Source organism: Capra hircus, chromosome 3, assembly GCF_001704415.2.
Source record: "Capra hircus breed San Clemente chromosome 3, ASM170441v1, whole genome shotgun sequence".
NCBI classification, from domain to species: Eukaryota; Metazoa; Chordata; class Mammalia; order Artiodactyla; family Bovidae; genus Capra; species Capra hircus.
In genome coordinates, this window is record NC_030810.1 from 934,362 (window position 1) to 960,735 (window position 26,374).

The 26,374-nt window shown below is 64.6% G+C and overlaps 2 protein-coding genes across 2 annotated transcripts; one reads left to right on the forward strand and one right to left on the reverse strand.

Moving 5' to 3' along the window:
- On the forward strand, positions 386 to 5,072 carry LOC102187452 (uncharacterized protein C2orf54). Its single transcript, XM_018039954.1, has 4 exons — positions 386 to 852; positions 1,930 to 2,083; positions 2,537 to 2,893; positions 3,623 to 5,072. Exons 1-4 carry the CDS (start codon positions 563 to 565, stop codon positions 3,713 to 3,715), a joined length of 894 nt encoding a protein of 297 aa, XP_017895443.1. The 5' UTR covers positions 386 to 562; the 3' UTR covers positions 3,716 to 5,072.
- Positions 7,251 to 26,338, reverse strand: AGXT (alanine-glyoxylate aminotransferase). Its single transcript, XM_018039978.1, has 11 exons — positions 25,906 to 26,338; positions 25,595 to 25,787; positions 24,194 to 24,258; positions 23,479 to 23,579; positions 12,910 to 12,980; positions 12,024 to 12,108; positions 10,488 to 10,583; positions 9,835 to 9,904; positions 8,655 to 8,750; positions 7,818 to 7,946; positions 7,251 to 7,585 (listed from the first exon to the last, which is right to left on the reverse strand). The coding sequence occupies exons 1-11, from the start codon at positions 26,134 to 26,136 to the stop codon at positions 7,478 to 7,480; spliced, it is 1,245 nt and encodes a 414-aa protein (XP_017895467.1). The 5' UTR covers positions 26,137 to 26,338; the 3' UTR covers positions 7,251 to 7,477.

Consider the following 26,374-nt stretch of genomic DNA (forward strand, 5'->3'; position numbering starts at 1 on the left):
GGCCCCCTCGGGCTCTGGAGCTGGAATGCCACAGAGGCTGCCCCCACCCTCTGGAGGACCCGCAGGGGCTACAGGCTGCGGGGAGGGAAGGACCTGACCTCCAGCAGCCCAGAGTGTCCCCAGCAGAGGGGCTGCTGTGACCCACCGGCCCGGGGTTAGGGGCCCACGGGTCCAGGAAAAGGGTGCTGAGGCAACCAGGGACTGAGGGGGCACTGGGTATCCCAGGGCATGGGGCACAGCCTTAAAATCAGCCTCTTCGAGCCAAGGGTTAGGAACCTCCTCCAGACCCCAGGGACCTGGCAGCGCAAACAACAGAAGTGCATTTCCTCCGTGCTCTGGAGGCTGAGGTCCCGGTGCCCAGGTCCCAGGTCCCAGGTCCCGGTGCCCACGGCCTGGCCTCCCTGGGTGCGCCCCTGGACTAGAGATCCCCACCCCCTCACCCCGGGTGCTCCTGTGGGCTTTCCCCTGAGCAGGCCCCGACGTCTGTTCCGTGAGCAGGTCTCACTGGCTCAGGGCCCCCCTCACGGCCTCAGTGTACCTTGTTAGAGGCACCTCCCAAGGCATGGAGGTTGGGGTTCGGAGGCCGGCCTGGGAGAGGGGCTGGCTTAGCGGGTGGCCCATTGCAGGCTCCCTGAGCGTGGACAGCCTGAGGGAGGAGCAGCTCGGCCTGTCCCTGCGGGTGTCCAGCGGCTGGAGGACACTCCACTTCAACGTGGTGCCTGTGGTGCGGAGGAGGCTCAGGGTGCCCGCCCTGGAAGGGGCCCGGCTTGTGCCAGGATTCCCTGAGGGCGCCCTGCGAGGGATCGCCCGCCAGGAGGCAGCCCTGGTGCCGGCCAGCGCTGAGCTCTGGAGGTAGGGCGCACTCCGGGTGTGCGGGGCCCCAGGGAGCCGGCGGGAGGGGTAGCCCATCACCCCTCTGCTCCCCACTGCGGGCAGGCGGGCCTGCAGAGTCCCCTGCCCACCTCTGCCCCAGGCTCCTGAACAGCACTGCTGTTTCTGGGGTCTCAGGGATCCCACCAGACTGCTTGCCCCCTGCTGCCAGCTCCTCGCCTCCCGGCGCTGGGGGATGGGGAGGCGCCCTCTGTCCCCCTGGGGAGAGGGTGCTGTCAGGCACCCAAGGGGGGACTCGGAACTCGGGGGCTGTCCTGGGTGGCCTCCTCTGTCACCCCACCTGGCGCCTTCCCTTCTGGTGGGACAGTGGCGAGGGTCGGGGGACTGACCTGGGGGCACAGGGCAGCGGGGAGGCCCCTAGGGGAGGGCGGTCAGTGTCTGAGGAGAGAGGCATGGACCCTGGACTCTGCCCTTCCCAGACGCGCATCCCCCACTGTGAGGGAGGGGGCAGCCCCCACCCGGCCCTGGAGCCCCCACAGCCCCGCCTCGGGTCCCAGGTCCCCCCCAGGAGCCTGTGCCTAGGAAGGGCAGCCCGTCCTGCAGGGGAGGGGAGCCCCCCTCAGTGTCTGTGAGGGGAGGTGGGGGCACGGGGCTGTGGCTGAGCTCCCCTCAAACCCAGGGCTGGGGACTGGGTCCCATCCTGACCCGACCTGGCCTGGAGTGGAGACGCCAGCCTGCCTGGCGGGGGGGCTTCACCCGGCGCCCCTGCCCGCCCACACAGAGCCACTGCTTCACCCCTGGTGGGTCATGGTGGCATCTTCCTGCCCACACGAAGAGGGCCGGACGTGCCTGGGGGCCCCCAGCCACCCCCCATGTCCTGGGCCTGAGCTTCTACCTGGAAATGGGACATTCCGCCTCTGAGGGCCCATCAGGGGTGGTTCCTGAATAGTGCGAGCGCCAGGCCAGCCCCCATGTGGCCCGGCCATCCTGCGGGGCTCAGAAGGCCGCAGAGGCGGGGGACCATCCTTTCTGAGCAGGCGCCTGGACAGCTGGGCGGCGCCAGTGCTGACCGCCCACGGTGTGTCTATCGGGCTACAGGGTCTCCACTGATTACCTGCTCACCAGGCTGCTGGGGGCGCTGGGCTCCCTTCGGGGCCACCGCCTGGACAGCCTCTCCATCCTCGACCGGGTCAACCATGAGAGCTGGCGGGACGGCGGCCGGAGCCCCGGCCTGACCTTCAGCCACTTGAAGGTTTGTGGTCCTGCACGGTCTCTCCCGGGCCCGTGTGCAGGGGGAGCGGCTGGGCTGAGGCCTGGGGGGTGTGCGGCAGGGCGCCAAGCGACAGGAAGGGCCCCTGGCTGGGGGCTCGGGTTGGGGAGCAGGAGGTGCTGGCGGGCAGATAAGTCTATTCTGGTGGTTTTCAGATGCATTCAGGCATCCTGGACTCACAGATGAGGGCAGGGGCGATGTCACCGGGCAGGGCATTTTGTGTAGGGCTGCGGGGCATCAGTAGGAGTTCGTGCAGGACGGGGCACATGGGAAAGGCCCAGAGGATGGTGGGAGTTTCAGAAGCCCTGAACTTGACCCCAGGGAGAAGACGGGCATCAGGATGGGGGCCTCTGGGACGCCCGGGGAGGTGCAGAGGCTGGGGCAGGCGCGGGCGGGTGGGGCCTCCCCGGGGTGGGCTGACCCGATGCCCTGCAGACGGTGCTGCTGTGGGCCGCCACGCTCTTCCCTGCGCCCGAGGACTGGGCGGAGCTTCAGGGCGCTGTGTACCGCCCCCTGGTGGTGCTGCTCTGCTGCCTGGCCACCAAGAACCTGCCGCACTTCCTACACCCCGAGTGGAACCTGCTGCAGGACGCGGGCCTGGACCTGGGCGCCCTCTACCAGCGTGTCGAGCACTTCGCCAGCCAGCCCGAGGCCGCCCTGCGCATCCACGCCACCCACCTGGGCCACAGCCCCCCGCCGCGTGTGGGCAGCGGGCTCCGGGCACTCCTGCAGCTGCCTGCTGGTGAGCCCGCCTACTGGGCAACTGCCTACTTCGACGTCCTGCTGGACAAGGTGGGCGCAGAGGCTGGGGGACCCGGCAGGTGTGGGTTCACGGTGGGTGGGGAGGGAGCCCTGCTGTGCAACCCCTGGTCAGGAGCTGAGGAAGGTGGAGCAGGTCAGTCCTCGATGGGGCAGTGCAGTGGGAGCGTCAAGCTGTGAATGCCCCCAGCCGCCAGGGACCTCAAGGGCCAAGGGCCCATCTCTGGGAACCAGGCCATCTGAGCCTGCCCCTGGTGCCCCCTGAACCACCCGCAAACCCATATTGGACAAATGTTCAGAGCCCCACCTGCCCCCCGGGCTCCGTTCCTCGTGATGAAGTGCGGCTGCCCCAGGCCTCCTGGGGACAGCTTCCTGCTGCTTCCCTGGACTCGGGGCTCCCTCGGCCATGCCCACATCCGGGTGTGTCTGCCAGCTGCCCCACCTTGAGCCCCCAGGCTCCACCGGCTTTGCTAGGTCTCCCCTGCCCCCCACAGAGCCCCTCCAGCTCCTGTCCAGTTCTCACCCCACCTTGAGAGCCCACACGGGCTCCTTCCAGGGTGCGTGGGGATGGGGGGGCGGCAGTACACCTGGGGGGGGGCCTTCCCTGTGTCAGACCCATCCAGGGAAGAGCCTGGGAGAGAGGACCCCAGGGGGGTCCACCCTCAGGGAGGGTTGCACAAGTGAAGACCCAGAGGGAGAGACCCAGGGAGCGCCCGACAGGCCCCGATGGCCCGTGACCCCGCTGTCCCGCCCTGCCTGCAGTTCCAGGCCTTCAACATCCGGGACGAGCAGCGGGTCTCGGCCATGCAGAGCGTCTTCCTGAAGACCAAAGCCCTGGGTGCTGAGGATCGCTGAGCTGGGCATCCGGCTCACTGCCCTCTGCCAGCGGCACCGCCCACGGAGGCTCTGGGAACGTTTGGAGGAGGGAACGGGCTTCGCCTGGAGTGGATTTGGGGGTGGAGGGCCTTGTCCCCAGGGCCCACCTGCGCCTGTCCAGGGGCAGCCCCGTGGGCATCTGAGTGTGCTGGACAGTGGGTCTCAGAGGTCCCAGGGTGAAGGTGCTGTGTGCTCTGCGTGCTGAGCCCTCCATGTGATGTCGTCAAGGCCGAAAGTTGAGAGCCCTCGGGGGACCAGGAGCTCGTCCGCACCTGCTGCTCCAGGTGGCGGGGCCTCTGAATCTGCCTTGAATCTGCTAGAGCACTGCTTGTGTCCAGGGGGCCGGGACCGCCTGCTTTCTGGACACCTGAAGTGGACAAGCTTGTGTGCAGACACCCTTCCCTGTCCCTGTGAACGACCCCTGCCCATCCCCAGTCCTCACCTGCTTGTTCATGAGGGAGCCACCCGCAGCCCCGGCCAGCGGCACCGTGGCAGAGGCACCCCTGCCGTGTGCAGGGGCTGCTCCCGGCAGGTGGCGCCCCCGTCCCTGCCCTCTCGGCCCTCCGCCGTTTCCGCCTCCGTTCTCCCATCGGCGCGCTGCCGGCGGCCTGTGACCCCCCCCTCCCCCCTCAGGGCTGCCCACCCTCCGGGCGCCTGGCCTGCAGGCATTCTGCAGTCTTCACTCCGCCTCCGAGGGACGTGGCTCCTAAGTTCTGAGCTGCAGCCCGCGCCCCAGGTCCTGAGAAGGAGGCTGCAAACCCCAGTCAGTTCGTGCGGCAGGCACCTCCCTGGACCTCCTCCGGAAAGTGGTCACACGCACGCTGCGGAGGGGACACTTGGGCCTCTCTGAAGGCTGAGGGACCCGGGGCCTGAGCTGGCACTAATGGGAAGGGACATGGAATGCCCCCAGGCCCACCCTGTGCCCTGCCTCGAGGCGGGCAGCTGCAGAAGGGCTTAGCTTGGTCCAACCTGATTCGCGAGGGGTGCAGTGTCCAGGCCCACCCTGTGTCCTTTCTCTGATGTTGGGGTGGACGCGGGGGGCTGTGCTTAGCAGGGGTAAGAGCTACAGCGGCAGGAAAGACCAAGGGGAAGACGTTATAACCACCGACTGCCATAGCCAAGGGTCCGGTAGAATGTCCCGAAGGCCAGTGTCAGGACTCAGCACCGCCGTCAGAGACACTGGCTCACAGGATGACCTCAGCACACAGGTCAAAATGAGGCTCTGAGAATGGGGGCCCCACACACCTGCGGGGCAGGGGTCGTTTGGGAAACCTCTGTACCTTCCTCTCGCTTTTGCTGTGAACCTAAAACTGCTCTAGAAAGAGGTCTAAAGATAAATTAGAAAATAAAAATCTCTGTTGGATCATGAATGGCAGGGTATCACATAAACAGAGCCAGGTCACATGCAGCAACCCAGGCGCTGCCCTGTGGCTCCCTTCAGCGGGGCAGATGGCACGGCCTCGGGGTCGCGGTGCCTGCTGAGCGGGGACTGCCCCCTTTTCAACCCCACAAGGGTGGGAGCTCACAGCAGCTTGCGGTCACGGGAGGCACCAGTGTTTCGTGGCATTGCCCTAGACCAGCGCTCACCCCCGCTTGTGTCCCAGCATAAGCCTGATGGAGCTTCATCGTCCGGACAACCTGTAGAAAGCCTCGAGGCTTCACTGTGTGGCGACGTCCCGCGAATGCCCCTGGGGACGTGGGCTGACAGTTCTGCGCGTGCCTGCTAGTCGGGTTCTCTCCAAAGGGCGGAGAAGTGACACTGAGCAAAATGCAGGCAAGGCCTCTACACTGAACACTGAGCATAATTTTTAGACACCTACACTAACCTTCATGAATGGGAATCTGAAGTTTCTTAATGGTTTCCATTCATCTTGGTACACTTTTTGTTGTTCAGTTGCGCAGTCCTGTCTGACTTTTTGTGACCCCATGGACTGCAGCACGCCAGGCCTCCCTGTCCATCACCAACTCCCAGAGTCCACCCAAACTCATGTCCATTGAGTCAGTGATGCCATCCAACCATCTCATCCTCTGTCATCCCCTTCTCCTCCTGCCCTCAATCTTTCCCTGCATCAGGGTCTTTTCCAATGAGTCAGCTCTTCACATCAGGTGGCCAAAGCATTGCAGCTTCAGCTTCAATAGATACATAGATATACTGCAATTCTTACCAAAATTCCAATAAGCTATTCCGAGGAAACAGACAAGCTGACTAAAATGTATATGATTCCAAGACTTCCGATAAAGCCGACGTACTGAGGACAGTGCAGTGTGGACACAGGAGAGATAAGCTCATTAATACACGGGCACAGAGGCAGACCTTCACCTCTGGCCAGTTGCCAAAGGGGCCACGCCAACCAGACAGGAAGGAAACTGTTCAACAAACATTGGAAGGACTGGGTGTCCTCCGGATAAAAGTGAACCTTGACCCCTTCCCCAATGCATGCACAGGGTCACAGAGGGGCTCACAACCTCAACAGAGAGCTGACACCACAGGGCTGCGGAAGAAAACCTGGGACGAGGTCGTCAGGACCACCAAGTGGACAGGACTTTCCCAGGGAGGAGCCGAGCAGCACAGACTGTGAGAAGCCCGGGAAGAAAGAGGACTTCAGCTCCGGGGTTTCAGGGCCTCTGCCTCTGAGCCCCTGTGCTGACCGCAGCCGCCCTGTGGCAGGGTCTAGATCACCCCGTTGGCGCCAGATCCCCTGGTAGCTGAGAGCGCCGCAGGCTGCAGGCCTCGGGTCAGCTCGGGGCCCTACCCAGGGCCCACAGCTGTGCCCAGCCCCCACCTGGTGAGCCACAGGGGCAGAGCCAAGCCCACACCAGCCCTCTCCAAGACTCAGGGCTGCCGGGGGGGCGGGTGCCCATCTCGACAAGAGTGGGACCCTGGAGCCTGCCTCCTGCAGGCTCTTAGGCCCAGTGAGGACCGGCACACATGGACGTGGCCGTGACCGCAGGCAACACACTCTGCTGGGGCCTGGCCAGACCCTTCTCAGGAAGGAGAGAGGAGGGAGCCGGACCCAGGCAGACTCCCAGGGAGGGGCCGGGGCTAGGGGCAGGGGGTCGGGGCGCCAGGCAGGGCTAGGGGCAGGGGGTCGGGGCGCCAGGCAGGGGCTAGGGGCAGGGGGTCGGGGCTCCAGGCAGGGGGTTGCAGTCCTGGGGGCCCCTCTGTTGCACACGTGAGCGCAGAGCAGCCCAGGGCTGGGCCCTCCCAGGCTCTCAGGGCCTGCGGGGTGCCGCGTGTGTGCCTGGGGCTCCTCAGGGCCTGAGTCCTGCTGTGTGCTCCTGAGCTCTTGGTGCCCTAGCCGTAACCCTGTGGCCGCAGGGCCTCTGTGGAGGTGGGGGGAGAGGAGGTGTTTGCAGGTTCAATATCTAGACTCAGACTGTGCAGTGACAGGAACCCCAGGCCGCTGACTGACTCACAAAACCCATCCTCCAGCCCGGATCCTTCTGGCAAGGTTCTGCTCCCTGAATCCAACCCCCAGCTCAGGTGCAGTCAGGGAGCAGGGATCCACAGTGGGAATGCTGAAGCCACGGCTTTACTGAACCTCCGTAGGAGGCCGGGGACCTATGGGGGCGACAGCTCAAGGGGAGGGGCTGCGGGGCCATGCGGCCGCACCAGGAGGCTCCACCGGGAGGGGACGGGCCGCCTGGGCAGGGCAGCCGCTGTCCGCTGCCCCCTGCAGAGTCTGTTCAACCAGGGGCCACCCGCCTGCTTCCACAGTGGACGAGGGACAGACAGCCCGCTCACAGCTTGCTGCGGGGGCAGCGCTGCAGGGCCTCCTGCAGGGCCCGGGTCACTCGGTCCACGTTCTCCCGCGTGGCGTTGCCGCCCATCAGGCCGATCCGCAGCACCTGGGGGCAGGGCGGGGGGAGGAGGTCACCTCGGGTCGGGGCCTGGCTGCCATGACTGAGGCTGGCGCAGAGCCGGCTGGCATCCCCCAGTGCGGGAGGAGGGGCAGAGGGTGCCCTCGTCTGAGGTCACTCCCGGCTTCAGAGAAAGGTGTCCCCTTCCTGCTGCCCTGGCCCTCCGTTGGCCACTGGCCTAGGCCTGGGCCTGGAGCACTCACGGCCGCAGGGCCCTTACCTTCCCCGCCGAGGGCCCAAGGCCGCCCGCAATCTCGATGTTGTGGTGGTCCATGATGTACTTGACGATGTCCCTCCAGTCATAGCCCGCGGGGACCACCACGCTGGTGATGGTGGGCAGCCGGAGTGCCTGCAGGATGCATGGGGCTCGGGCCCCTCATGACAGATGGCAGGCAGCCCCCCTGGCCGGCCTCCAGAGGGGCGGCGGGGAGAGTCGAGCATGGAGGCGGGAGAAAGGGCCCAGACAGCAGGGTCCCCACCCTCCCAGCAGCCACGGCCTCGGACTGGTGCTCAGGGCGGGGCTTCCAGCCTCCAGGGACCACCCTCCCAACCCTGCCCTGTGTCTGCTGTCTGGCAGGTCACACGCTGAAGCTCGGGGTGCCTGTCTCATCCAGCACACCCCACCCCAACCCCTTCCAGGCTGGTGTCTGGCCGGGGCTCTGCGGGTGAAGGGGCATCTTCCAGCTCACAGATCACCCACGACTCCAGGCAGGAGGCTTTGGGGGGGGGAGTAGGGGCACCCACATAAGTGTCCTGAGATCCAGAGGCCAGAAAACTGTGACCGTGACCGTGACTGCCCCCACCCCAGACCCACATATTCAGACGGGGCTGGAGAGGTGCTCTCCCTCTCCCCACCCCCTCCTGCTGCCCCTGCCCCCGCCCCCTGCCCTCTGACCCCTGCCCTCTGACCCCCTGTTCCCACCCTTGCCCTCTGCCGTCACTCCCTTTCCTTGCCCCCTGCCCCTGCCACCTGCCCCTTGCCCTCTGACCCCGCCCCCCGCCCCCTGCCCTCTGACCCCCTGCCCCTGCCCCCTGCCCCGCCCTCCGCCCTCCTCACCTGGTCCTTCACGAACAGCTGCAGGCCCAGCCCCTGCAGGCACGCGTGCAGGTACTCAGAGGCCTCGCGGTGCTGCCGCCAGCTGTCCTCCAGGCCCTGGAGGGATAGGTTGTAGGCTGAGGGGCGAGTGGGTTCCCTCCTTGGGGGCCAGAGTGGGAGAAGCTGGCTGGCATTCACAGCAGGGGCGCTCTGGCCTGGGGAGGGTCTCCCCTCCTGTCCTGGACACTGAGCCCCTTGGGAGCCCCCTTGAGCCGCAGGTTTAGGACCCTGACTCTGCCCAAGGGCTGGGCCTCGGCCTTTTGGGGGGTGTGGAAATGGTCTGGAGGCGGAATAGCCTGGGCCCCAGCCGGCGGTTGGGTCCTCCAGGCCCCTGGGAGGGGCGCGCACCTAGCCAGAGGTGGGGGGCTGGCCAGGTGTGGAAAGTGCCCTCCCAGCCCCTGACCCCACAGGCCCTGTTCCGGGGGCCCAGCCTCCCCTGCTTCCAGAGCTCACAGCTGGGGCCCTGCTCTGGAGACCACCCCCCAAGTGTGCAGCCCCAGCCTCTCTGGTGGCACAAGCCAGCCCGAGGCTGGGACAGCCCTGCCCGCCCGGCCCAGGGTGGTGATGAGGTGAGTGGACACAGGGCAGATGTGGTCAGCACAGCATGCAGCCTCACTGAGGCTGGCGGAGGCCCAGGCCTCTCCCTGGCCCCTGGGCTGGCCCCGGGCTGGCCCCTGGGGGCTGTCCCGGTGCGTTTCTGGGCCTCTTGGGTCCCGAGAGTGCCGACACTGCCCCGGTCATGGGCGCCGCCCTGGTGGCGTTACAGCCGCTGACCCGTGCGGCTCCTGCCCTCCTTGGGAGCAGCGGGCACGGCGGGGCTCCTGGAGGGGGTCTCACTCCCCAGCCCTCCCTCGGGCCCACCCTCTCTCCTTCCCACCTGGCCTCTCGGTTCACGGGCTGCCTCCCCTCTGGGCCCTTGTGTGCGCTTTATCGGGAGCCAGAGGGCAGAACGTGGTCACACCCGTCCCATCACTGTCTGCCCCCAGCCCTGCCCAGAGCCCCCCTGCCCCGGCCTAGTCTCCTCCAGCAAGGGCCCCCAGCCTGAGGGAACCCTGGGGAGGGGCTCTGGGGGCTCCCCAGCCTCACCCTGCGGGACCCAGCTCCAGGCTCCCTGACTGCCCGCCCCCACCCCACCCAGTACCTGCTCCGCCAGGTGGGCCAGGCTCTCCCTCAGGCTGTACAGGCTGATGACGGGGGTGGTGTGGTGGTACCTGGAGCACAGAGGGGGCCTGGGTCAGTGGGCGCGGTCGGGCAGTGCCTTGATCTCCCCCAGCCCTGGCTGATCGGGGTGGGGGCGGGGCTCTGGGGAGGGGCACCAGCTGGGTCATGGGGGCAGGTGGACGGCAGTGGAGGCCGGGCACTGGGTCCCGCCTGGAGCCCGGGCACTGGGTCCCGCCTGGAGCCCAGTGCCTTGCTGTGACCGCTGGGCAGGGCACAGTTTCTGGGGTCCCTGTCCCCGAGGGTCACGTAAGGGGCTCAGGTTAAGATAAAGTCCCCTCAGAGAGAAGCCTGGGGAGCCCTCCTTTTGAGAAGTGGGTGAAGCGGAGGCCCAGGACTGGGAAGCTGTCAGGCCAGGTGTGAAGTGTCTGCAGGAGTGTGAGGACTTCCTGGAGGAGAGGGCCTCATGGAGGGGGGCGGGGACCACGCCTGGGGCCTCGAGGACTGGGGGGACCCCTGAGGGCATTTCAGGCCTGGCACTGGAGAGCCCGTGGCTCCAGCCGGGGTGCAGGGGAATGAAGGCGGGGGCTCCCCCTCCCTGTCAGCCCCTGTCCCCCCCCGGCTTCCCCCACTCACGTCCTGGGCCTGTCATCACAGCCCCAGAAGTTGGCCAGCCACTGGATGTCCAGGTAGAAAGAGACGGGCTTGGTCTTGCGAGCATAGATCTTGTTTCTGTGGAGAAAGAACCAGCGACCGTGCCCTTGCTTCTCAGAGGTGAGCCGGGTTGAGGTGTTCAGGCCCCCGAGGGCCCAGCCCGCGCCTCTGCCTCGGGGCTGTGAGCCCGTCCCTCGGGGCCTGGGCTGGCGCCCCCCGTCTGCTCCCGCGGAGTCGCCCTGCTCTGTGCTCAGGTCAGAGAGACGGGTGGGAGGTCTGCTGCATGATGCGTTCAAGCGGGAAGGCTGCGGCGGGGGCCCAGTTCGAGGACAGCATCAGGGACACTTGTTTGGGAAACGGGAAATCTGAGGACTGCCCTAGCCATGCTGTCTCCAGACTGCCGTTCTGACCTACAGGCCCAGGACTCGGCGGCCACACTCCAAGCTCCGGGCAGTCCGCCCGTTGCGGGCTCGCCCCGCAGGCCCAGTCCGCAAGAGCCCCTTCATCGACGTCTATCCCTCGCTGCTACTGCTCCTCCTGAATGCAAGCGTCTTCGTGCAGGGATTGATGCTTTCCAGCTGTGGTGCTGGAGAAGACACTGAGAGTCCCTTGGACTGCAGGGAGATCAAACCAGTCCATCCTAAAGGAAATCAGTCCTTAATATTCATTGGAAGGAATGATGCTGAAGCTCCATTACTTTGGCCACCTGACGGGAAGAGCTGACTCACTGGAAAAGACCCTGATGCTGGGAAAGATGGAAGGCAAAAGGAGAAGAGGGCGACAGAGCATGAGATGGCTGGGTGGCATCACCAACTCGATGGACATGGGTTTGGGTGGACTCCGGGAGTTGGTGATGGACAGGGAGGCCTGGCGTGCTGCGGTTCATGGGGTCGCAAAGAGTCGGACAAATCTGAGCGACTGAACAGCACCAATACGTGAGTCAGACTCCTCTGTCTGTCTCAAGCCTGAAGTAAGGGAGACACTCTCTCAGCAGCCAAGGGCCTCTGCTCAGTGCTGAACGGGCTTTCTGCCCAGTTGCCTGGCCTTGTCCCTATGCTAAACGGATGCCAAATGCATAAGACACATAGGTGTACTGGCCCTGAGGTTTTCTCTGTTTGTTCAATACATTCTACAGCGTTTATTGCTCAGTTATCTGTCTGTCCATTTATGTGTTTCAGAAATCTGAACATAGGGTCACCACATGCTCTGTGTTTAATGGTGAAATTTGAATCTAAATCATTTAAAAGTATACCCACAAATAATGGCAGAGGGGAGACTGAGGCTAGAGGCCTGGGAAAGAGCCTCATCTCTCCTGAGGGCAAGTGAAGCTGGGGTTCACTGGAGGGGCCTGGGGACAGCCTGGGAAGAGCCCAGTGCCCCGGGCTGGGAGACCCCGGGCTCCCCAGCAGGCCTTTCCTTCCACTGGGCCTGTCCTCTCCCTCCTTGCCACCCCCAGGGGCGGCAGTCTGACCTTCGATGCCAGTCTGGTCCTGGGTGGGGCGGGCGGGGCTCACTTACTTGGCCTTGTCGCTGAAGGAGATGAGCGAGGTGCCCGGGGGCGCGTTCAGGACCTTCTGGGAGCCCGAGTACAGGACGTCAATGCCTGCGGGAGAGGGGCGCATGCTCAGGGGCCGTCCGGGGGGGCAGTCGTGGGGGCGGTTGTGGGGGCCGCCCAGCCCAGCAGACGTCGGGGGAACCTGGGACCCACCATCCAAGCGTGCTGTAGGACCAGACCCCTCTCCTGCAGGCCCAATACCGTTCCAGGCAGGCTGAGCTAACCAGAGGACCCCGTGAGTGTCTGCTCGGCGTGGCAGACCCACGCGGCTGGGGTCAAAGTGCAGGCAGAGAGGGTGCGGGTGGCCCAGGGGGGAGGAAAGGTGATGCTCTCACACCTTGACCTGCCCGCCCACAGGGCGCCCCCACCGCCAGGGCAGTTTACGATATGGGCAGCAGAAGGGGAGGGTGCTGGGCAAGCAGCCAGGGGAGGACGGAGGGCCAGGGCTGGGACCCGAGCCCCGCCTGCTGCCGCCTCCCAGAAGCTGGGGCCAATGGGAAACCGAGGCCCGGCTGGACGGGGCCCCAGGTCCCTGCCCTGGTTGGCACTGCCCGCACCTGCCCCGTCAGGGCTCTGGTCCTCTCCCACTGCTTGTCCTGCAGCGTCCCTTCCTCCCTCCCTCTCTCCCTGGGCTTGTCCCGGCCCGACGGCCCAGCGGGGACATGGGCTGTGGTCAGTATGGAGAGTGTCCGGCCCTGGGAGGAGCTGGCGCATGCCTGGGGGCCTGTGGAGACCCGGCCCCGTGTGGGGCTGACGGAAGTGCAGGCCCCGGCACAGGGCACGGGACACCAGCGAGGACTTCTGACCCTCAGGACCCAACGACAGGCTGGGGTGGGGGCACACACTCACCCTGCTGGTCCATGTAGATGGGGGCCCCACCCAGGGATGCCACTGAGTCCACCAGGAGCAGGCACTGGTGCCTGGGGGAGGGCAGCAGAGAGAAGCAGGGGCCTCAGACTCGGCAACCTGCCCTGAGCTGGGACCACGGTCAGCCCCCAGCAGAGCGGATGTCACACGGGGGGCTCAGGATGGCCAGGGCCCCCGGGCGCTAGACCCCGGCTTCCCACACAGGTACTTGACAGGGCCAGCCAGGCAGTCTGCATCCTGCGGGTCAGCTAGGTACCCTGAGCTCGCAGACCCCAGGGCCGTGTGGGGTCCAGGGAGCTGGGCAGCAGAAGGCTGGCCCTCCATCTGTCCGGCAGCCCACGGGGCAGACGTTCAGCGCGTGCGGAGGACAGAGTCCAGGAGCAGCCTGAGCTGAGCCTCTGACCCTCCTCCACCCTGCACTTTCCTAGGAGAAGGGCCCAAAGACCGCTCCCTGTGGGCCTCTGGGAATTGTAGCCCAGGTGATGCTGGTGAGCGTGGCCCCCTGGACAGGACTCCAGGGCGCAGGTGGTCCTGGTTGGGGCTGTGCCCAGTGGCCCCATGGCCCCCTTGGGGGACAGCAGGTCTGCCAGGATGATCCAGCCTGGAGGGGGAGTTTCTCTTCTTTCCCCCTGTGGTCAGCTGTCCAGAGCAGGGCTGCCGGTCCTGGAAAGGGACCCCCGTAGAGGGATGGGGGCCCTGAGGAAGCCAGTGGAGGGCGGGGCCTTCTCTGGGGCTCTGGGGTCAGGGCAAGGTGGGAGGCCCTGGGCCCAAGGCTGCAGGGTTGGCATTGAGCCATAACCAGCAGGGAGGGAGGTGGCACTCTGGGGACACCTGATCTTGCTCTCAGATGGGAGGGTACACATAGCCTTTGCCCAGGGCCAGGAGGACCCCAAGAAAACCTGAACCCCACTCCACATGAGAGAGGCGGGGGTGAGCCCAGCGGGAAAGGGAGCTGGAACTGCACTCTTACTTCCTATGGGGAGGGGCCTGCCAGCACCCCAGCACACCCCACCCTATCCCCAGGCTGGCTCTGAGCTGGGCTTGGATCTGCCCCCAGCACTGACACTCAGGGCCAGGCTCACCTGAGGGACAGGCTCACCTGAGGGACAGGCTCACATGAGGAGCAGGCTCACCTGAGGGACAGGCTCACCTGAGGGGCAGGCTCACCTGAGGGACAGGCTCACCTGAGGGACAGGCTCACATGAGGAGCAGGCTCACCTGAGGGACAGGCTCACCTGAGGGGCAGGCTCACCTGAGGGACAGGCTCACCTGAGGGACAGGCTCACATGAGGAGCAGGCTCACCTGAGGGACAGGCTCACATGAGGAGCAGGCTCACCTGAGGGACAGGCTCACCTGAGGGGCAGGCTCACCTGAGGTGTCAGGCTCACCTGAGGGCCAGGTTCACCTGAGGGTTCAGGCTCACCTGAGAGGACAGACTGACCTGAGGAGTCAGGCTCAACTGAGGGGCCAGCCTCACCTGTTGCCCAGGCTCACCTGAGGGGCCAACCTGACCTGAGGGCCAGGCTCACCTGAGGGGCCAACCTCACCTGAGGGGCAGGTTCACCTGAGGGCCAGGTTCACCTGAGATGCTAGGCTCAACTGAAGGACAGGCTCACCTGAGGGACAGACTCACTTGAGGTGCCAGGATCACCTGAGGGCCAGGTTGACCTGAGGGGACAGGCTCACCTGAAGGGTCAGGCTCAACTGAGGACCAGGCTCACCTGAGGGGACAGGCTCACCTGAGGGGTCAGGCTCACCTAGGGCCACGCTCAACTGAGGGCCAGGCTCACCTGAGGGGCAAGCTCCCCTGAGGGCCAGGCTCACCTGAGGGCCAGGCTCACCTGAGGCCCACGCTCACCTGAGGGGCAGGCTCCCCTGAGGAACAGGCTCACCTAAGGAGCCAACCTTACTGGAAAGACAGGCTCACCCGAGGAGCCAGCCTCACCTGAGGGGCAACCTTACCTGACGGCCAGGTTCACCTGAGTGATAAGGCTCACCTGAGGGCCAGGCTCACCTGAGGGCCAGGCTCACCTGAGGGGTCTGGCTTACCTGAGGGCCAGTCTCAACTGAGTGCCAGGTTCACTTGAGGGGACAGACTCACCTGAGGAGTCAGGCTTACCTGAGGCCAGGCTCACCTTAGGGGTCAGCCTCACCTAAGGGCCAGGCTCACCTGAGGGCAGGGTTCACCTGAGGGGTCAGGCTCACTTGAAGGCCAGGCTCACCTGAGGGGCTGGCTCAACTAAGAGGCCAACCTCACCTGAGGGACAGTCTCACCTGAGGGTCAGGCTCACCTGAGGGCCAGGCTCACCTGAGGCCCTAGCTCACCTGACGGACAGGCTCACCTGAGGGGTCAGGCTCACCTGAGGGACAGGCTCATCTGAGGGCCAGGCTCACGTGAGGGCCAGGATCGCCTGAGGGAACAGGCACACCTGAGGAGTCAGGCTCACCTGAGGACGAGGCTCACCTGAGGGGACCGGCTCACCTGAGGAGTCAGTCTTAACCTGAGGGCCAGGCTCAGCAGAGGGCCAGGCTCACCTGAGGGGACAGCCTCACCTGAGGGCCCGGATCACCTGAGGGGCCAGCCTCACCTGAGGGCCAGGCTCACCTGAGGGGTAGGCTAACCTGAGGGACCCACCTCAGCTGAGGGACAGGCTCATCTGAGGGCCAGGCTAACCTGAGGAGCCAACTAGAATGAGGGACAGGCTTACCTGTGGAGATAGTCTCATCTGAGGAGCCACTTGCACCTGAGGGACAGGCTCACCTGAGGGGACAGGCTCACCTGAGGGGCTGGGCACAGTGAGGGGTCCAGCACACCTGAGGGCCAGGCTCACCTGAGGTGCTGGCTCACCTGAGAGGCCAACCTCACCTGAGGGACAGGCTCTCCTGAAGTTCAGGCTCACCTGAGGGCCCAACTTCACCTGAGGGACAGGCTCATCTGAGGAGCCAGCCTCACCAGAGTGGCCAAAATCACCTGAGGGCCAGGCTCACCTGAGGGGAAAGGCTCACCTGAGGGGCCAGGCTCACCTGAGGGACAGGCTCACCTGAGGGCCAGGCTATCTTGAGAGGCCAACTCAAAAGAGGGACAGGTTCACCTGATGAGCCAGCCTCACCTGAGGGGCCAACATTAACTGAGGGCGAGGCTCATCTGAGGGACAGGTTCACCTGAGGGGACAAGCTCACCTGAGGTGTCAGGATCACCTGAGGAGAGCAGGCTCACCTGAGGGGACAGGCTCACCTGAGGGTCAGGCTCACCTGAGGGGACAGGCTCACGTGAGGGGACAGGCTCACCTGAGGGTCAGACTCACCTGAGGAGTCAGGCTCACCTGAGGGCCAGGCTGACCTCAGGGCCAGGATCAAATGAGGGACAGGATCACCTGAGGGGCAAGGCTCACCTGAGGGCCAGGTTCAAATCAGGGGTCAATCTCACCTGAGGTCCCGGGTCACCTGAGGGGTCAGGCTCACCTGAGTGGTCAACCTCACCTGAGGGCCCAGGTCACCTGAGGAGTCAGGCTCACCTGCGAGCTATTGTCACCTGAGGGGCCAGGCTCACGTGAGGGGCCAGGCTCACCTGAGGGGCCAGGCTCACCTGAAGGGCCAGGTTCACCTGAGGGCCAGGCTCACCTGAGGGGTCAACTTCACCTGAGGACCCGGGTCACCTGAAGAGTCAGGCTCACCTGGAGTCAGGCTCACCTGCGACCTGGCTCTCCTGAGGGCCAGCCTTACCTGAGGGCCAGGCTACCTGAGGGCAGGGCTCACCTGAAGGGTCAGGCTCATCTGAGCATCAGGCTCTCCTGATGGGACAGGCTCACCTGAGGGGTCAGGCTCATGTGAAAACCAGGCTCAGGTGAAGGGCAGGCTCACCTGAGGGGACAAGCTCACCTGAGGAGTCAGGCTCACCTGAGGAATCAGGCTCACCTGAGGGACAGGGTCACCTGATTCAAAGGCTCACCTGAGGGCCCAGCCTCACATGAGGGCCAGCCTCACCTGAGGGTTCCGGCTCACCTGAGGGGCCTTCTTCACCTTAGGGACAGGCTTTTCAGAGAGCCAGGCTTACCTGAGGGGCCAACCTCATCTGAGTGACAGGCTCACCTGAGGGCCAGGCTCAACTGAGGGGCCAACATTATGAGGTACAGGCTCACCATAGGAGCCAGCCTCATCTGAGGAGCCAACCTCACCTGAGGGCCAGAGTCACCTGCGCGGTCAGGATCACTTGAGTGCCACGCTAACCTGAGGGCCCTGGCTCACCTGAGGGGGCTTGCTCACCTGAGGAGTAAGGCTTACCTGAGGGGCCAGGCATACCTGTGGGGTCAGGCTCACCTGAGGGGCAGGCTCACCTGAGGGGACAACCTCACCTGAGGGACAGCCTCACCTGAGGGACAGGGTCACCTGATTCAAAGGCTCACCTGAGGGGCCAGCCTCACCTGAGGGTTCAGGCTCACCTGAGTTGCAGGCTCACCTGAGGGGCCAACCTCACCTGAGGGACAGGCTCGCCTGAGGGACAGGGTCACCTGATTCAAAGGCTCACCTGAGGGGCCAGCCTCACCTGAGGGCCAGATTCACCTGATTCAAAGGCTCACCTGAGGGGCCAGCCTCACCTGAGGGTTCAGGCTCACCTGAGTTGCAGGCTCACCTGAGGGGCCAACCTCACCTGAGGTCCAGGCTCACCTGAGGGACAGGGTCACCTGATTCAAAGGCTCACCTGAGGGGCCAGCCTCACCTGAGGGCCAGATTCACCATAGGGTTCAGGGTCACCTGAGTTGCAGGCTCACCTGAGGGACAGGCTCACCTAAGGACCAGGCTCACCTGAGGCGCCAACCTCACCTGAGGGACAGGCTCACCTGAGGAGCAAGCCTCACCTGAGGGGCCAACCTCAACAGAGGGACAGGGTCACCTGAGGGGCAGGGTCACCTGATTCAAAGGCTCACCTGAGGGTCCAGCCTCACCTGAGGGACAGCCTCACCTGAGGGACAGGGTCACCTGATTCAAAGGCTTACCTGAGGGGCCAGCCTCACCTGAGGGCCAGATTCACCAGAGGGTTCAGGCTCACCTGAGTTGCAGGCTCACCTGAGGGACAGGCTCACCTGAGGGACAGGCTCACCTGAGGCGTCAGGCTCACTTGAGGGATAGGCTCACCTTAAGTGTCAGGCTCACCTGAGAGGTCAGCCTCACCTGAGGGGCAGGCTCACCTGAGAAGCAGGCTCACCTGAGGAGCAAGCCTCACCTGAGGGCCAGTTCATCTGGGAGAGAGGCTCACTTGAACAGCCATCCTCACCTGAGGGGCCAGGTTCACCTGACTGGTCAGACTCAAATGAAGGCCAGGCTCACCTGAGAGGTCAAGCTCATCTGAGGACCAAGCTCAACAGAGGGGACAGGCTCACCTGAGGGGTCAGGCTCACGTAAGGGCCATGCTCACCTGAGGGGACAGGCTCACCTGAGGAGTCAGGCTTACCTGAGTGCCAGGCTGAACTGAGAGGCAGGCTCACCTGAGGGGCAAGGTCACCTGAGGACAAGGCTCACCTGAGGGGCTAACATCACCTGAGGGACAGGCTCACATGAGGGCCAGGCTTACCTGAGGGCCAGGCTTACCTGACGGGCCAACCTCTCCTGAAGGACAGACTCAACTGAGGAGGGAGCCTCAGCTGAATGGCCAACCTCACCTGAGGGACAGACTCAACTGAGGAGGCAGCCTCAGCTGAATGGCCAACCTCACCTGAGGGACAGACTCAACTGAGGAGGCAGCCTCAGCTGAATGGCTAACCTCACCTGAGGGACATGCTCATCTGAGGAGCAACCCTCACCTGAGGGGCCAACCTCAACTGAGGGCCAGACTCACCTTAGCGCCTGGCTCACCTGAGGTTTCAGGCTCATCTGAGGGGCAGGCTCACCTGAGGGGTCAACCTCACCTGAGGACCCAGGTCACCTGAAGAGTCCGGCTCACCTGAAGAGTCAGGCTCACCTGCGACCTGGCTCTCCTGAGGGGCCAGCCTTACCTGAGGGCCAGGCTCACCTGAGGGCCAGGCTACCTGAGGGCAGGGCTTACCTGAGGGGCCACGCTTACCTGTGGAGTCAGGCTTACCTCAGGGCCAGGCTCACCTGAAGGGTCAGGCTCATCTGAGCATCAGGCTCACCTGATGGGACAGGCTCACCTGAGGGGTCAGGCTTATCTGAAAACCAGGCTCAGGTGAAGGGCAGGCTCACCTGAGGGGACAAGCTCACCTGAGGAGTCAGGCTTACCTGAGGGCCAGGCTCACCTGAGAGGTCAGGCTCTCCTGAGGGGTCAGGCTCACCTGAAGGCCAGGCTCACCTGAGAGGTCAGGCTCTCCTGAGGGGTCAGGCTCACCTGAGGGCCAGGCACACCTGAAGGGCGAATCTAACCTGAGGGCCCAGGTCACCTGAGGGATCAGGCTCACCTGAGGGTCAAGCTCACTTGAGAGGACAGGCTCACCTGAGGGGTCTTGCTCACCTGAGGGGACAGGCTCACCTGAGGGGACAGGCTCAGCTGAGGGGACAGGCTCAGCTGAGGAGTCAGGCTCACCTGAGGTGTCAGACTCACCTGTGGGCCAGGCTCATCTGAGGGGCCAGCCTCACCTGAGGGGCTGGGCACAGTGAGGGGTCCGGCTCACCTGAGGGCCAGGCTCACCTGAGGGGTCTGGCTTACCTGAGGGCCAGTCTCAACTGAGTGCCAGGTTCACTTGAGGGGACAGGCTCACCTGAGGAGTCAGGCTTACCTGAGGAGTCAGGCTTACCTGAGGCCAGGCTCACCTGAGGGGTCAGGCTCACCTGAGGGCCAGGCTCACATCAGGGCCAGGCTCAAATGAGGGGCAGGCTCACCTGAGGGCCAGGATAAACTGTGGGGTCAGGCTCACCTGAGGGCCAGGCTCACCTGAGGGGACAGGCTCACCTGAGGAGTTAGGCTTACCTGAGGGGACAGGCTCACCTGAGGGCCAGGCTCATCTGAGGGCCAGACTCACCACAAGGCCAGGATCAAATGAGGGCCAGGCTCACCAGAGGGCAGAGCTCACCTGAGGGGTCAAGCTCACTTGAAGGCCAGGCTGACCTGAGCGCCAGGCTCACCTGAGGGCCAGGCTCACCTGAGGGGCCAACCTCATGTGAGGGACAGGTTCACCTGAGGGCCAGGCTCACCTGAGGGGCCAACCTCACCTGAGAGACAGGTTCACCTGAGTTCCAGGCTCACCTGAGCCAATCTCACCGGAGGAACAGGTTCACTTGAGGGGTCAGGCTTACCTGAGGGCCAGGCTCACCTGAGTTTACAGGCTCACCTGAGGAGTCAGGCTTACCTGAGAGCCAGGCTCACCTGAGTGCCAGTTTCACCTAAGGGAACAGGCTCACGTGAGGGGTTAGGCTCACATGAGGGACCAGGCTCATCTGAGGCGCCAGGCTCACCTGAGGAGTCAGGCTCACCTTAGGGCCAGGCTCACCTGAGGGACAGGCTCACTAGAGGGCCAGGCTCACCTGAGGGCCATGCTCACCTGAGGGGACAGGCTCACCTGAGGAGTCAGGCTTACCTGAGTGCCAGGCTGAACTGAGAGGCAGGCTCCCCTGAGGGGCAAGGTCACCTGAGGGCCTGGCTCACCTGAGGGGCTAACATCACCTGAGGGACAGGGTCACCTGAGGGCCAGGCTAACCTGAGGAGTCAGGCTCACCTTAGGGCCAGGCTCACCTGAGGGCCAGGCTCATATGAGGGGCAGCATCACCTGAGGGACAGCTCAACTGAGGGTCAGGCTCACCTGAGGGACAGGATCACCTGCTGGTTCAGGCTCACCTGAGGGCCAGGCTCACCTGGAGGGCCAGGCTCACCTGAGGAGTCAAGCTTACCTGAGGGCCAGGCTCACCTGAGGGCGAGGCTCACCTGAGGGGTCAGGCTCTCCTGAGGGGTCAGGCTCGCCTGAGGGGTCAGGCTCATCTGAAGAGCGAACATCACCTGAGGACCTGGTTCACCTGAGGGATCAGGCTCATCTGAGTTCCAGGCTCACTTGAGAGGACAGGCTCACCTGAGGAGCCAGCCTTACCTGAGGGGCCAACGTCACCTGAGGGCCAGGCTCCCCTGAGGGGCAGGCTCACCTCAGGGCCAGGCTCACCTTAAGTGTCAGGGTCACCTGAGGGGTCAGCCTCACCTGAGGGGCAGGCTCACCTGAGAGGCAGGCTCACCTGAGGGGCCAGGCGCACCTAAGGGGACAGGCTTACCTGAGGGACAGGCTCATCAGAGGGCCAGGCTCACCTGAGGGGCCCACCTCACCTGAGGGACAGGCTTACCTGAGGAGTCAGCCTCACCTGAGGGGCCAACCTCACCTGAGGGACAGGCTCACCTGAGAGATAGGCTCACTTGAGGGCCATGCTCCCCTGAGTGCCAGGCTCACCTGAGGCCCCAGGCTCACCTGAGGGGACTTGCTCACCTGAGGAGTAAGGCTTACCTGAGGGGCAGGCTCACCTGAGGGCCAACCTCACCTGAGGGACAGGCTCACCTGAGGGGCAGGCTCACCTGCGGGGCCAACCTCACCTGAGGGACAGGCTCACGTGAGGAGCCAGCCTCACCTGAGGGGCCAACCTCACCTGAGGTCCAGGCTCACCTGAGGGACAGGGTCACCTGATTCAAAGGCTCACCTGAGGGCCCAGCTTCACCTGAGGGACAGCCTCACCTGAGGGACAGGGTCACCTGATTCAAAGGCTCACCTGAGGGGCCAGCCTCACCTGAGGGTCAGGCTCACCTGAGGACCAGGCTCACGTGAGGCGCGAACCTCACCTGAGGGACAGGCTCACCTGAGGGACAGGTTCACCTGAGGGGCAGGCTCACCTGAGGGCCAGTTCATCTGGGAGAGAGGCTCACTTGAACAGCCATCCTCACCTGAGGGGCCAGGTTCACCTGACTGGTCAGACTCAAATGAAGGCCAGGCTCACCTGAGGGGTCAAGCTCATCTGAGGACCAAGCTCACCAGAGGGAACAGGCTCACCTGTGGGGTCAGGCTCACCTAAGGGCCATGCTCACCTTAGGGCCAGGCTCACCTGAGGAGTCAGGCTCACCTTAGGGCCAGGCTCACCTGAGGGACAGGCTCACCAGAGGGCCAGGCTCACCTGAGGGCCAGGCTCACATGAGGGGCAGCATCACCTGAGGGACAGCTCAACTGAGGGTCAGGCTCACCTGAGGGGACAGGATCACCTGTTGGTCAGGCTCACCTGAGGGCCAGGCTCACCTGGAGAGACAGGCTCACCTGAGGAGTCAAGCTTACCTGACGGCCAGGCTCACCTGAGGGCGAGGCTCACCTGAGGGGTCAGGCTCTGCTGAGGGGTCAGGCTCGCCTGAGAGGTCAGGCTCATCTGAAGAACGAACATCACCTGAGGGCCCGGTTCACCTGAGGGGCCAAGCTCACCTGAGGAGCGAACATCACCTGAGGGCCTGGTTCACCTGAGGGATCAGGCTCACCTGAGTTCCAGGCTCACTTGAGAGGACAGGCTCACCTGAGGAGCCAGCCTTACCTGAGGGGCCAACCTCACCTGAGGGCCAGGCTCCCCTGAGGGGCAGGCTCACCTGAAGGGTCAGGCTCACCTGAGTCCAGGCTCACCTGAGGGGCCTTCTTCACCTTAGGGACAGGCTTATCAGAGGGCCAGGCTTACCTGAGGGGCCAACCTCATCTGAGTGACAGGCTCACCTGAGGGCCAGGCTCACCTGAGGGTTCAGGCTCACCTGAGTTGCAGGCTCAACTGAGGGTCAGGCTCACCTGAAGGGTCAGGCTCACCTGAGTCCAGGCTCACCTGAGGGGCCTTCTTCACCTTAGGGACAGGCTTTTCAGAGGGCCAGGCTTACCTGAGGGGCCGACCTCATCTGAGTGACAGGCTCACCTGAGGGCCAGGCTCACCTGAGGGGCCAACATTATGAGGTACAGGGTCACCAAAGGAGCCAGCCTCATCTGAGGGGCCAACCTCACCTGAGGGCCAGAGTCACCTGCGCGGTCAGGATCACCTGAGTGCCACGCTCACCTGAGGGTCCAGGTATACCTGCGGGGTCAGGCTCACCTGAGGGGCAGGCTCACCTGCGGGGCCAGCCTCACCTGAGGGCCAGCCTCACCTGAGGGTTCAGGCTCACCTGAGTTGCAGGCTCACCTGAGTTGCAGGCTCACATGAGGTGTCAACCTCACCTGAGGGACAGCCTCACCTGAGGGACAGGGTCACCTGATTCAAAGGCTCACCTGAGGGGCCAGCGTCACCCGAGGGCCAGGCTCACCTGAGGGTTCAGGCTCACCTGAGTTGCAGGCTCACCTGAGTTGCAGGCTCAGGTGAGGTGCCAACCTCACCTGAGGGACAGGCTCACCTGAGGAGCAAGCCTCACCTGAGGGGCCCACCTCACCTGAGGGACAGGCTCACCTGAGGAGCCAGCCTCACCTGAGGGGCCAACCTCACCTGAGGGTAGGCTCACCTGAGAGATCGGCTCACTTGAGGGCCACGCTCACCTGAGGGCCAGGCTCACCTGAGGGGCCAGGCTCACCTGAGGGCCAGGCTCACCTGTGGTCCAGGCTCACCTGTGGGTATGAGATTACCTGTGACAGAGCTCCCCATAGCCGTCGAGGGGCTGTAGTACACCGGTGGACGACTCTCCATGGGCCAGGAACAGGAGCACTGGCTTGTGCCGGGCCAGGGCCTGAGGTCGGAAGTGACAGCCTGAGGCAGAGCCAGCAGGGCAGGGGCCTCCCCGGGTCTGAAGCCCTCAAATCAAGACTGTCCTTTCAGGGCAGGACGAGGCCTGCCCCAGACACTGCCGCCCCACAGGCGGCCCCATAGATGGCCAGATCTGGGCAGCGGGTCCAGATACTCCTCCAGCCCCACCTGTGCTGGCAAGGCTGGGCATCTTGGGTCTGGGAGGAGGGCTTGTTCCAGGACGACGTGGACTTTCCTGCTAAGGAGCCAGAGCCTCAGCCCCCAACCGCATCCTCCTGGGGCCAGCGTGAGGTCAGCCCAGTTCTGGGCTGGTTGGGCTGATCCTGCCCGACAGCGGGGGCTAGCACCCCGAGATTCAGGCATGGCCTGCTCCCCGCTCTCACTCCTGCCCCTGCATCCTGCCACGGCCTGGGTCCTGACCTAGCTTCCTTGGGGAGCAGAACCCTCCCGGTCAAATTCCCACCTGCCCCAGGTGTGGGAAATCTTTCAGGGCTGGGAAGCTGGCCTCAGAAGCCCCGGGGACCCGCCATGGCCCCCTCCCCACCCTGAGCCGGCCCAGCTGACTGGCCCCTCCCTGGGCCATTGCGTCCCCCGTACCTCCTCCACCTCCTGTAGAGTGAAGTGGCCTCCAGGCGCCTTGACCATCTGGCACACGTGGGCTCCTGGGGGCAATGTGAGTGGTGAGTGCCCCCGCACACAGGTGGGGACCAGCACTGGGGATATGGTGTGCTGAGCAGGTGGGCCCTGTGGGGGCCATCCACACCAGCCCAGCCGCTGCCCAGGGAGGAGCTTGGGGTGTGCTCGGTGAATCCAGGCGCTGCGGCACGTGGGTGGGAGCAGGTCCCTCAGCTCTCTGCCCCCTGCTCTGGCCTCCTTCCCTGAGCCCAGCCAAGCGGGGGCATCCCTGTCCCTTGCAGCCCTCCCCACAGACAAAGTGCGGATCTGTGCAGGGCTGAGCTTCACAGGGTGACATCAGACGATGACTTTGGAGTGTGACATCAGAGGTGACTTCAGAGCACAACATCAGAGGGTGACATCAGAGGTGACTTTAGAGGATGACATCAGAGGTGACTTCAGAGCATGACATCAGAGGGTGACTTCAGAGGGTCCACAGCGTTCGATGAAGGACTGAATGGATGAGGGAGGCCTGAGCGGGCTTTGCCCTCTTTGTGGCCTGGGGGGTCCAAGAAGGCAGGCCCTTGTCCTGCTCCCCACGCACAGCAGACCCCCAGTCTCATACGCAGGAGGCAGGGAGGCCCAAGACCACCCCAGAGCCCCAGCCTGGGGATGTGGGGTGAGGTGGGGAGCCCCAGGCCAGGAGGGTGCCTTGCCCAACCCAGGGTCCCTTCTTAAAGCCAGTGTGTAGACCGGAGGGGCCCTGGCGAGGGGTCAAGACCCCCTCGGGCTGTCAGGGGTTGTTCATTGACCTGGACCAAATGCAGCCGCGTGTGGAGCTGACCAGCCAGGAGCTCACGACATTTCCAAACCACGGTCAATCATTAAACCCAAAGCACACTCAGGCTCCGACTTTTGTCTGCCTCTCAAGAAAATATTACTCCAGACTGCAAACTCTGTCTCTACCTCAGCGTTTTGCAGCTCCAGAAGCTGCTTCTGAGATTTTACGGGAGATGCGGCTTCTGGAACTTTGTCCTGTGACAGAGGTGGGGCTGGCCCCTAAAGACCTCAGAGAGCTGGGGGGTGGTCCCCTGGGTTTGAGCTAAGATCAGAGGACACCCTGCAGTGCCGACCCCTCCGTGGGCTCCAGAAACTGCTGACCCCAAGTTCCAAGACAGCACGGGATGGGGCCCTGGAGCACCCTGGGAGGAGGCAGCAGGCCGGCAGGAGGTGGAGGCATGAAGCGTGGGGAGGGGGTAGCTTCCACCTGAGGAGGGCTTGAGGTTGGTAGCCGGACCTGGGTGCTTCCAGGCTTCATGCTGGGGCGGGAGGCCTTGGGGAAGGACGCAATGAGGGGGCACACCCCCCAGCCCCGTCTCTTACCGATGCGCTCCGCGATGTCCTGGGCCCGCTGCCCCCAGATGCCACTGACCCCGACCAGGAAGGAGTCACCCGGCTCCAGCAGGTTGAACAGGGCAGCCTCCAGGGCGCAGTGCCCGGAGCCGCTGATGGCCAGGCTGAGGGGGTTCCTGGTCTGGAACACGTACTGGATGCCTTGCTTGATCTCATCCATGATCTGGGGGTGGTGGACACATGGCTCACAGCCTCCCCGCTCCCACTCCCGGGGGGAGGCCGCCCCGGGGCCGGGACCGGTCCCCCGCCCCGGGACAGGGGCCGAGACCCCGGAGACTGACCTGGTGCACCTCCTGATGCATGTGTCCAAGCACCGGGAGCCCCCCGGCCGCCATGACGCGGGGGGGCAGGTTGGAGGGGCCGGGCCCCAGCAGAAGCCGGCTGGGGATGAACAGCGGTTTGCTCAGGGCCGCTGGGGGGGCCACCAGCAACGAGTGGGAGGCCATAGTCCTCACCCAGCCTGCCGTCCTGTGTCCCAGGGCTGCTCTGGCTGCGGCCAGTGCCCAGAGCATTTCCCAGCAGCCGCTGTGCTGGATGACCAGGCACCGCAGGGCACCGGCGTGTCCAGAAGGCGAGCCTGCGGGGGGGGTTTCCACTCCACCCCCTGCCTTTGCTGTTGCCGTTGTTCCCTGACCGTTATCAATGTCCGGCTTGCGTGTAAAGGCCTGGCAGCAGGGGTGTCTGGGGAGGAGCTGGCAAAGTCCAGTCAGCGAGAACAGGACAGAGCTGAGCAAGCTGGCCTCTGCCCTC

What these genes read in the sequence shown, in the direction of transcription:
- LOC102187452 (XM_018039954.1), top strand. Translation starts at nt 563, where the DNA reads ATGGAGGTTGGGGTTCGGAGGCCGGCCTGGGAGAGGGGCTGGCTTAGC. An exon ending in TGACCTTCAGCCACTTGAAG is followed by an intron (nt 2,084 to 2,536) that starts GTTTGTGGTCCT and finishes GATGCCCTGCAG; the next exon opens with ACGGTGCTGCTGTGGGCCGC. An exon ending in TCGACGTCCTGCTGGACAAG is followed by an intron (nt 2,894 to 3,622) that starts GTGGGCGCAGAG and finishes CCCTGCCTGCAG; the next exon opens with TTCCAGGCCTTCAACATCCG.
- AGXT (XM_018039978.1), bottom strand. Translation starts at nt 26,136, where the DNA reads ATGCTCTGGGCACTGGCCGCAGCCAGAGCAGCCCTGGGACACAGGACG. An exon ending in TGCATCAGGAGGTGCACCAG is followed by an intron (nt 25,788 to 25,905) that starts GTCAGTCTCCGG and finishes CACCACCCCCAG; the next exon opens with ATCATGGATGAGATCAAGCA. An exon ending in TGTGATGACAGGCCCAGGAC is followed by an intron (nt 9,905 to 10,487) that starts GTGAGTGGGGGA and finishes TCTGTGCTCCAG; the next exon opens with GTACCACCACACCACCCCCG.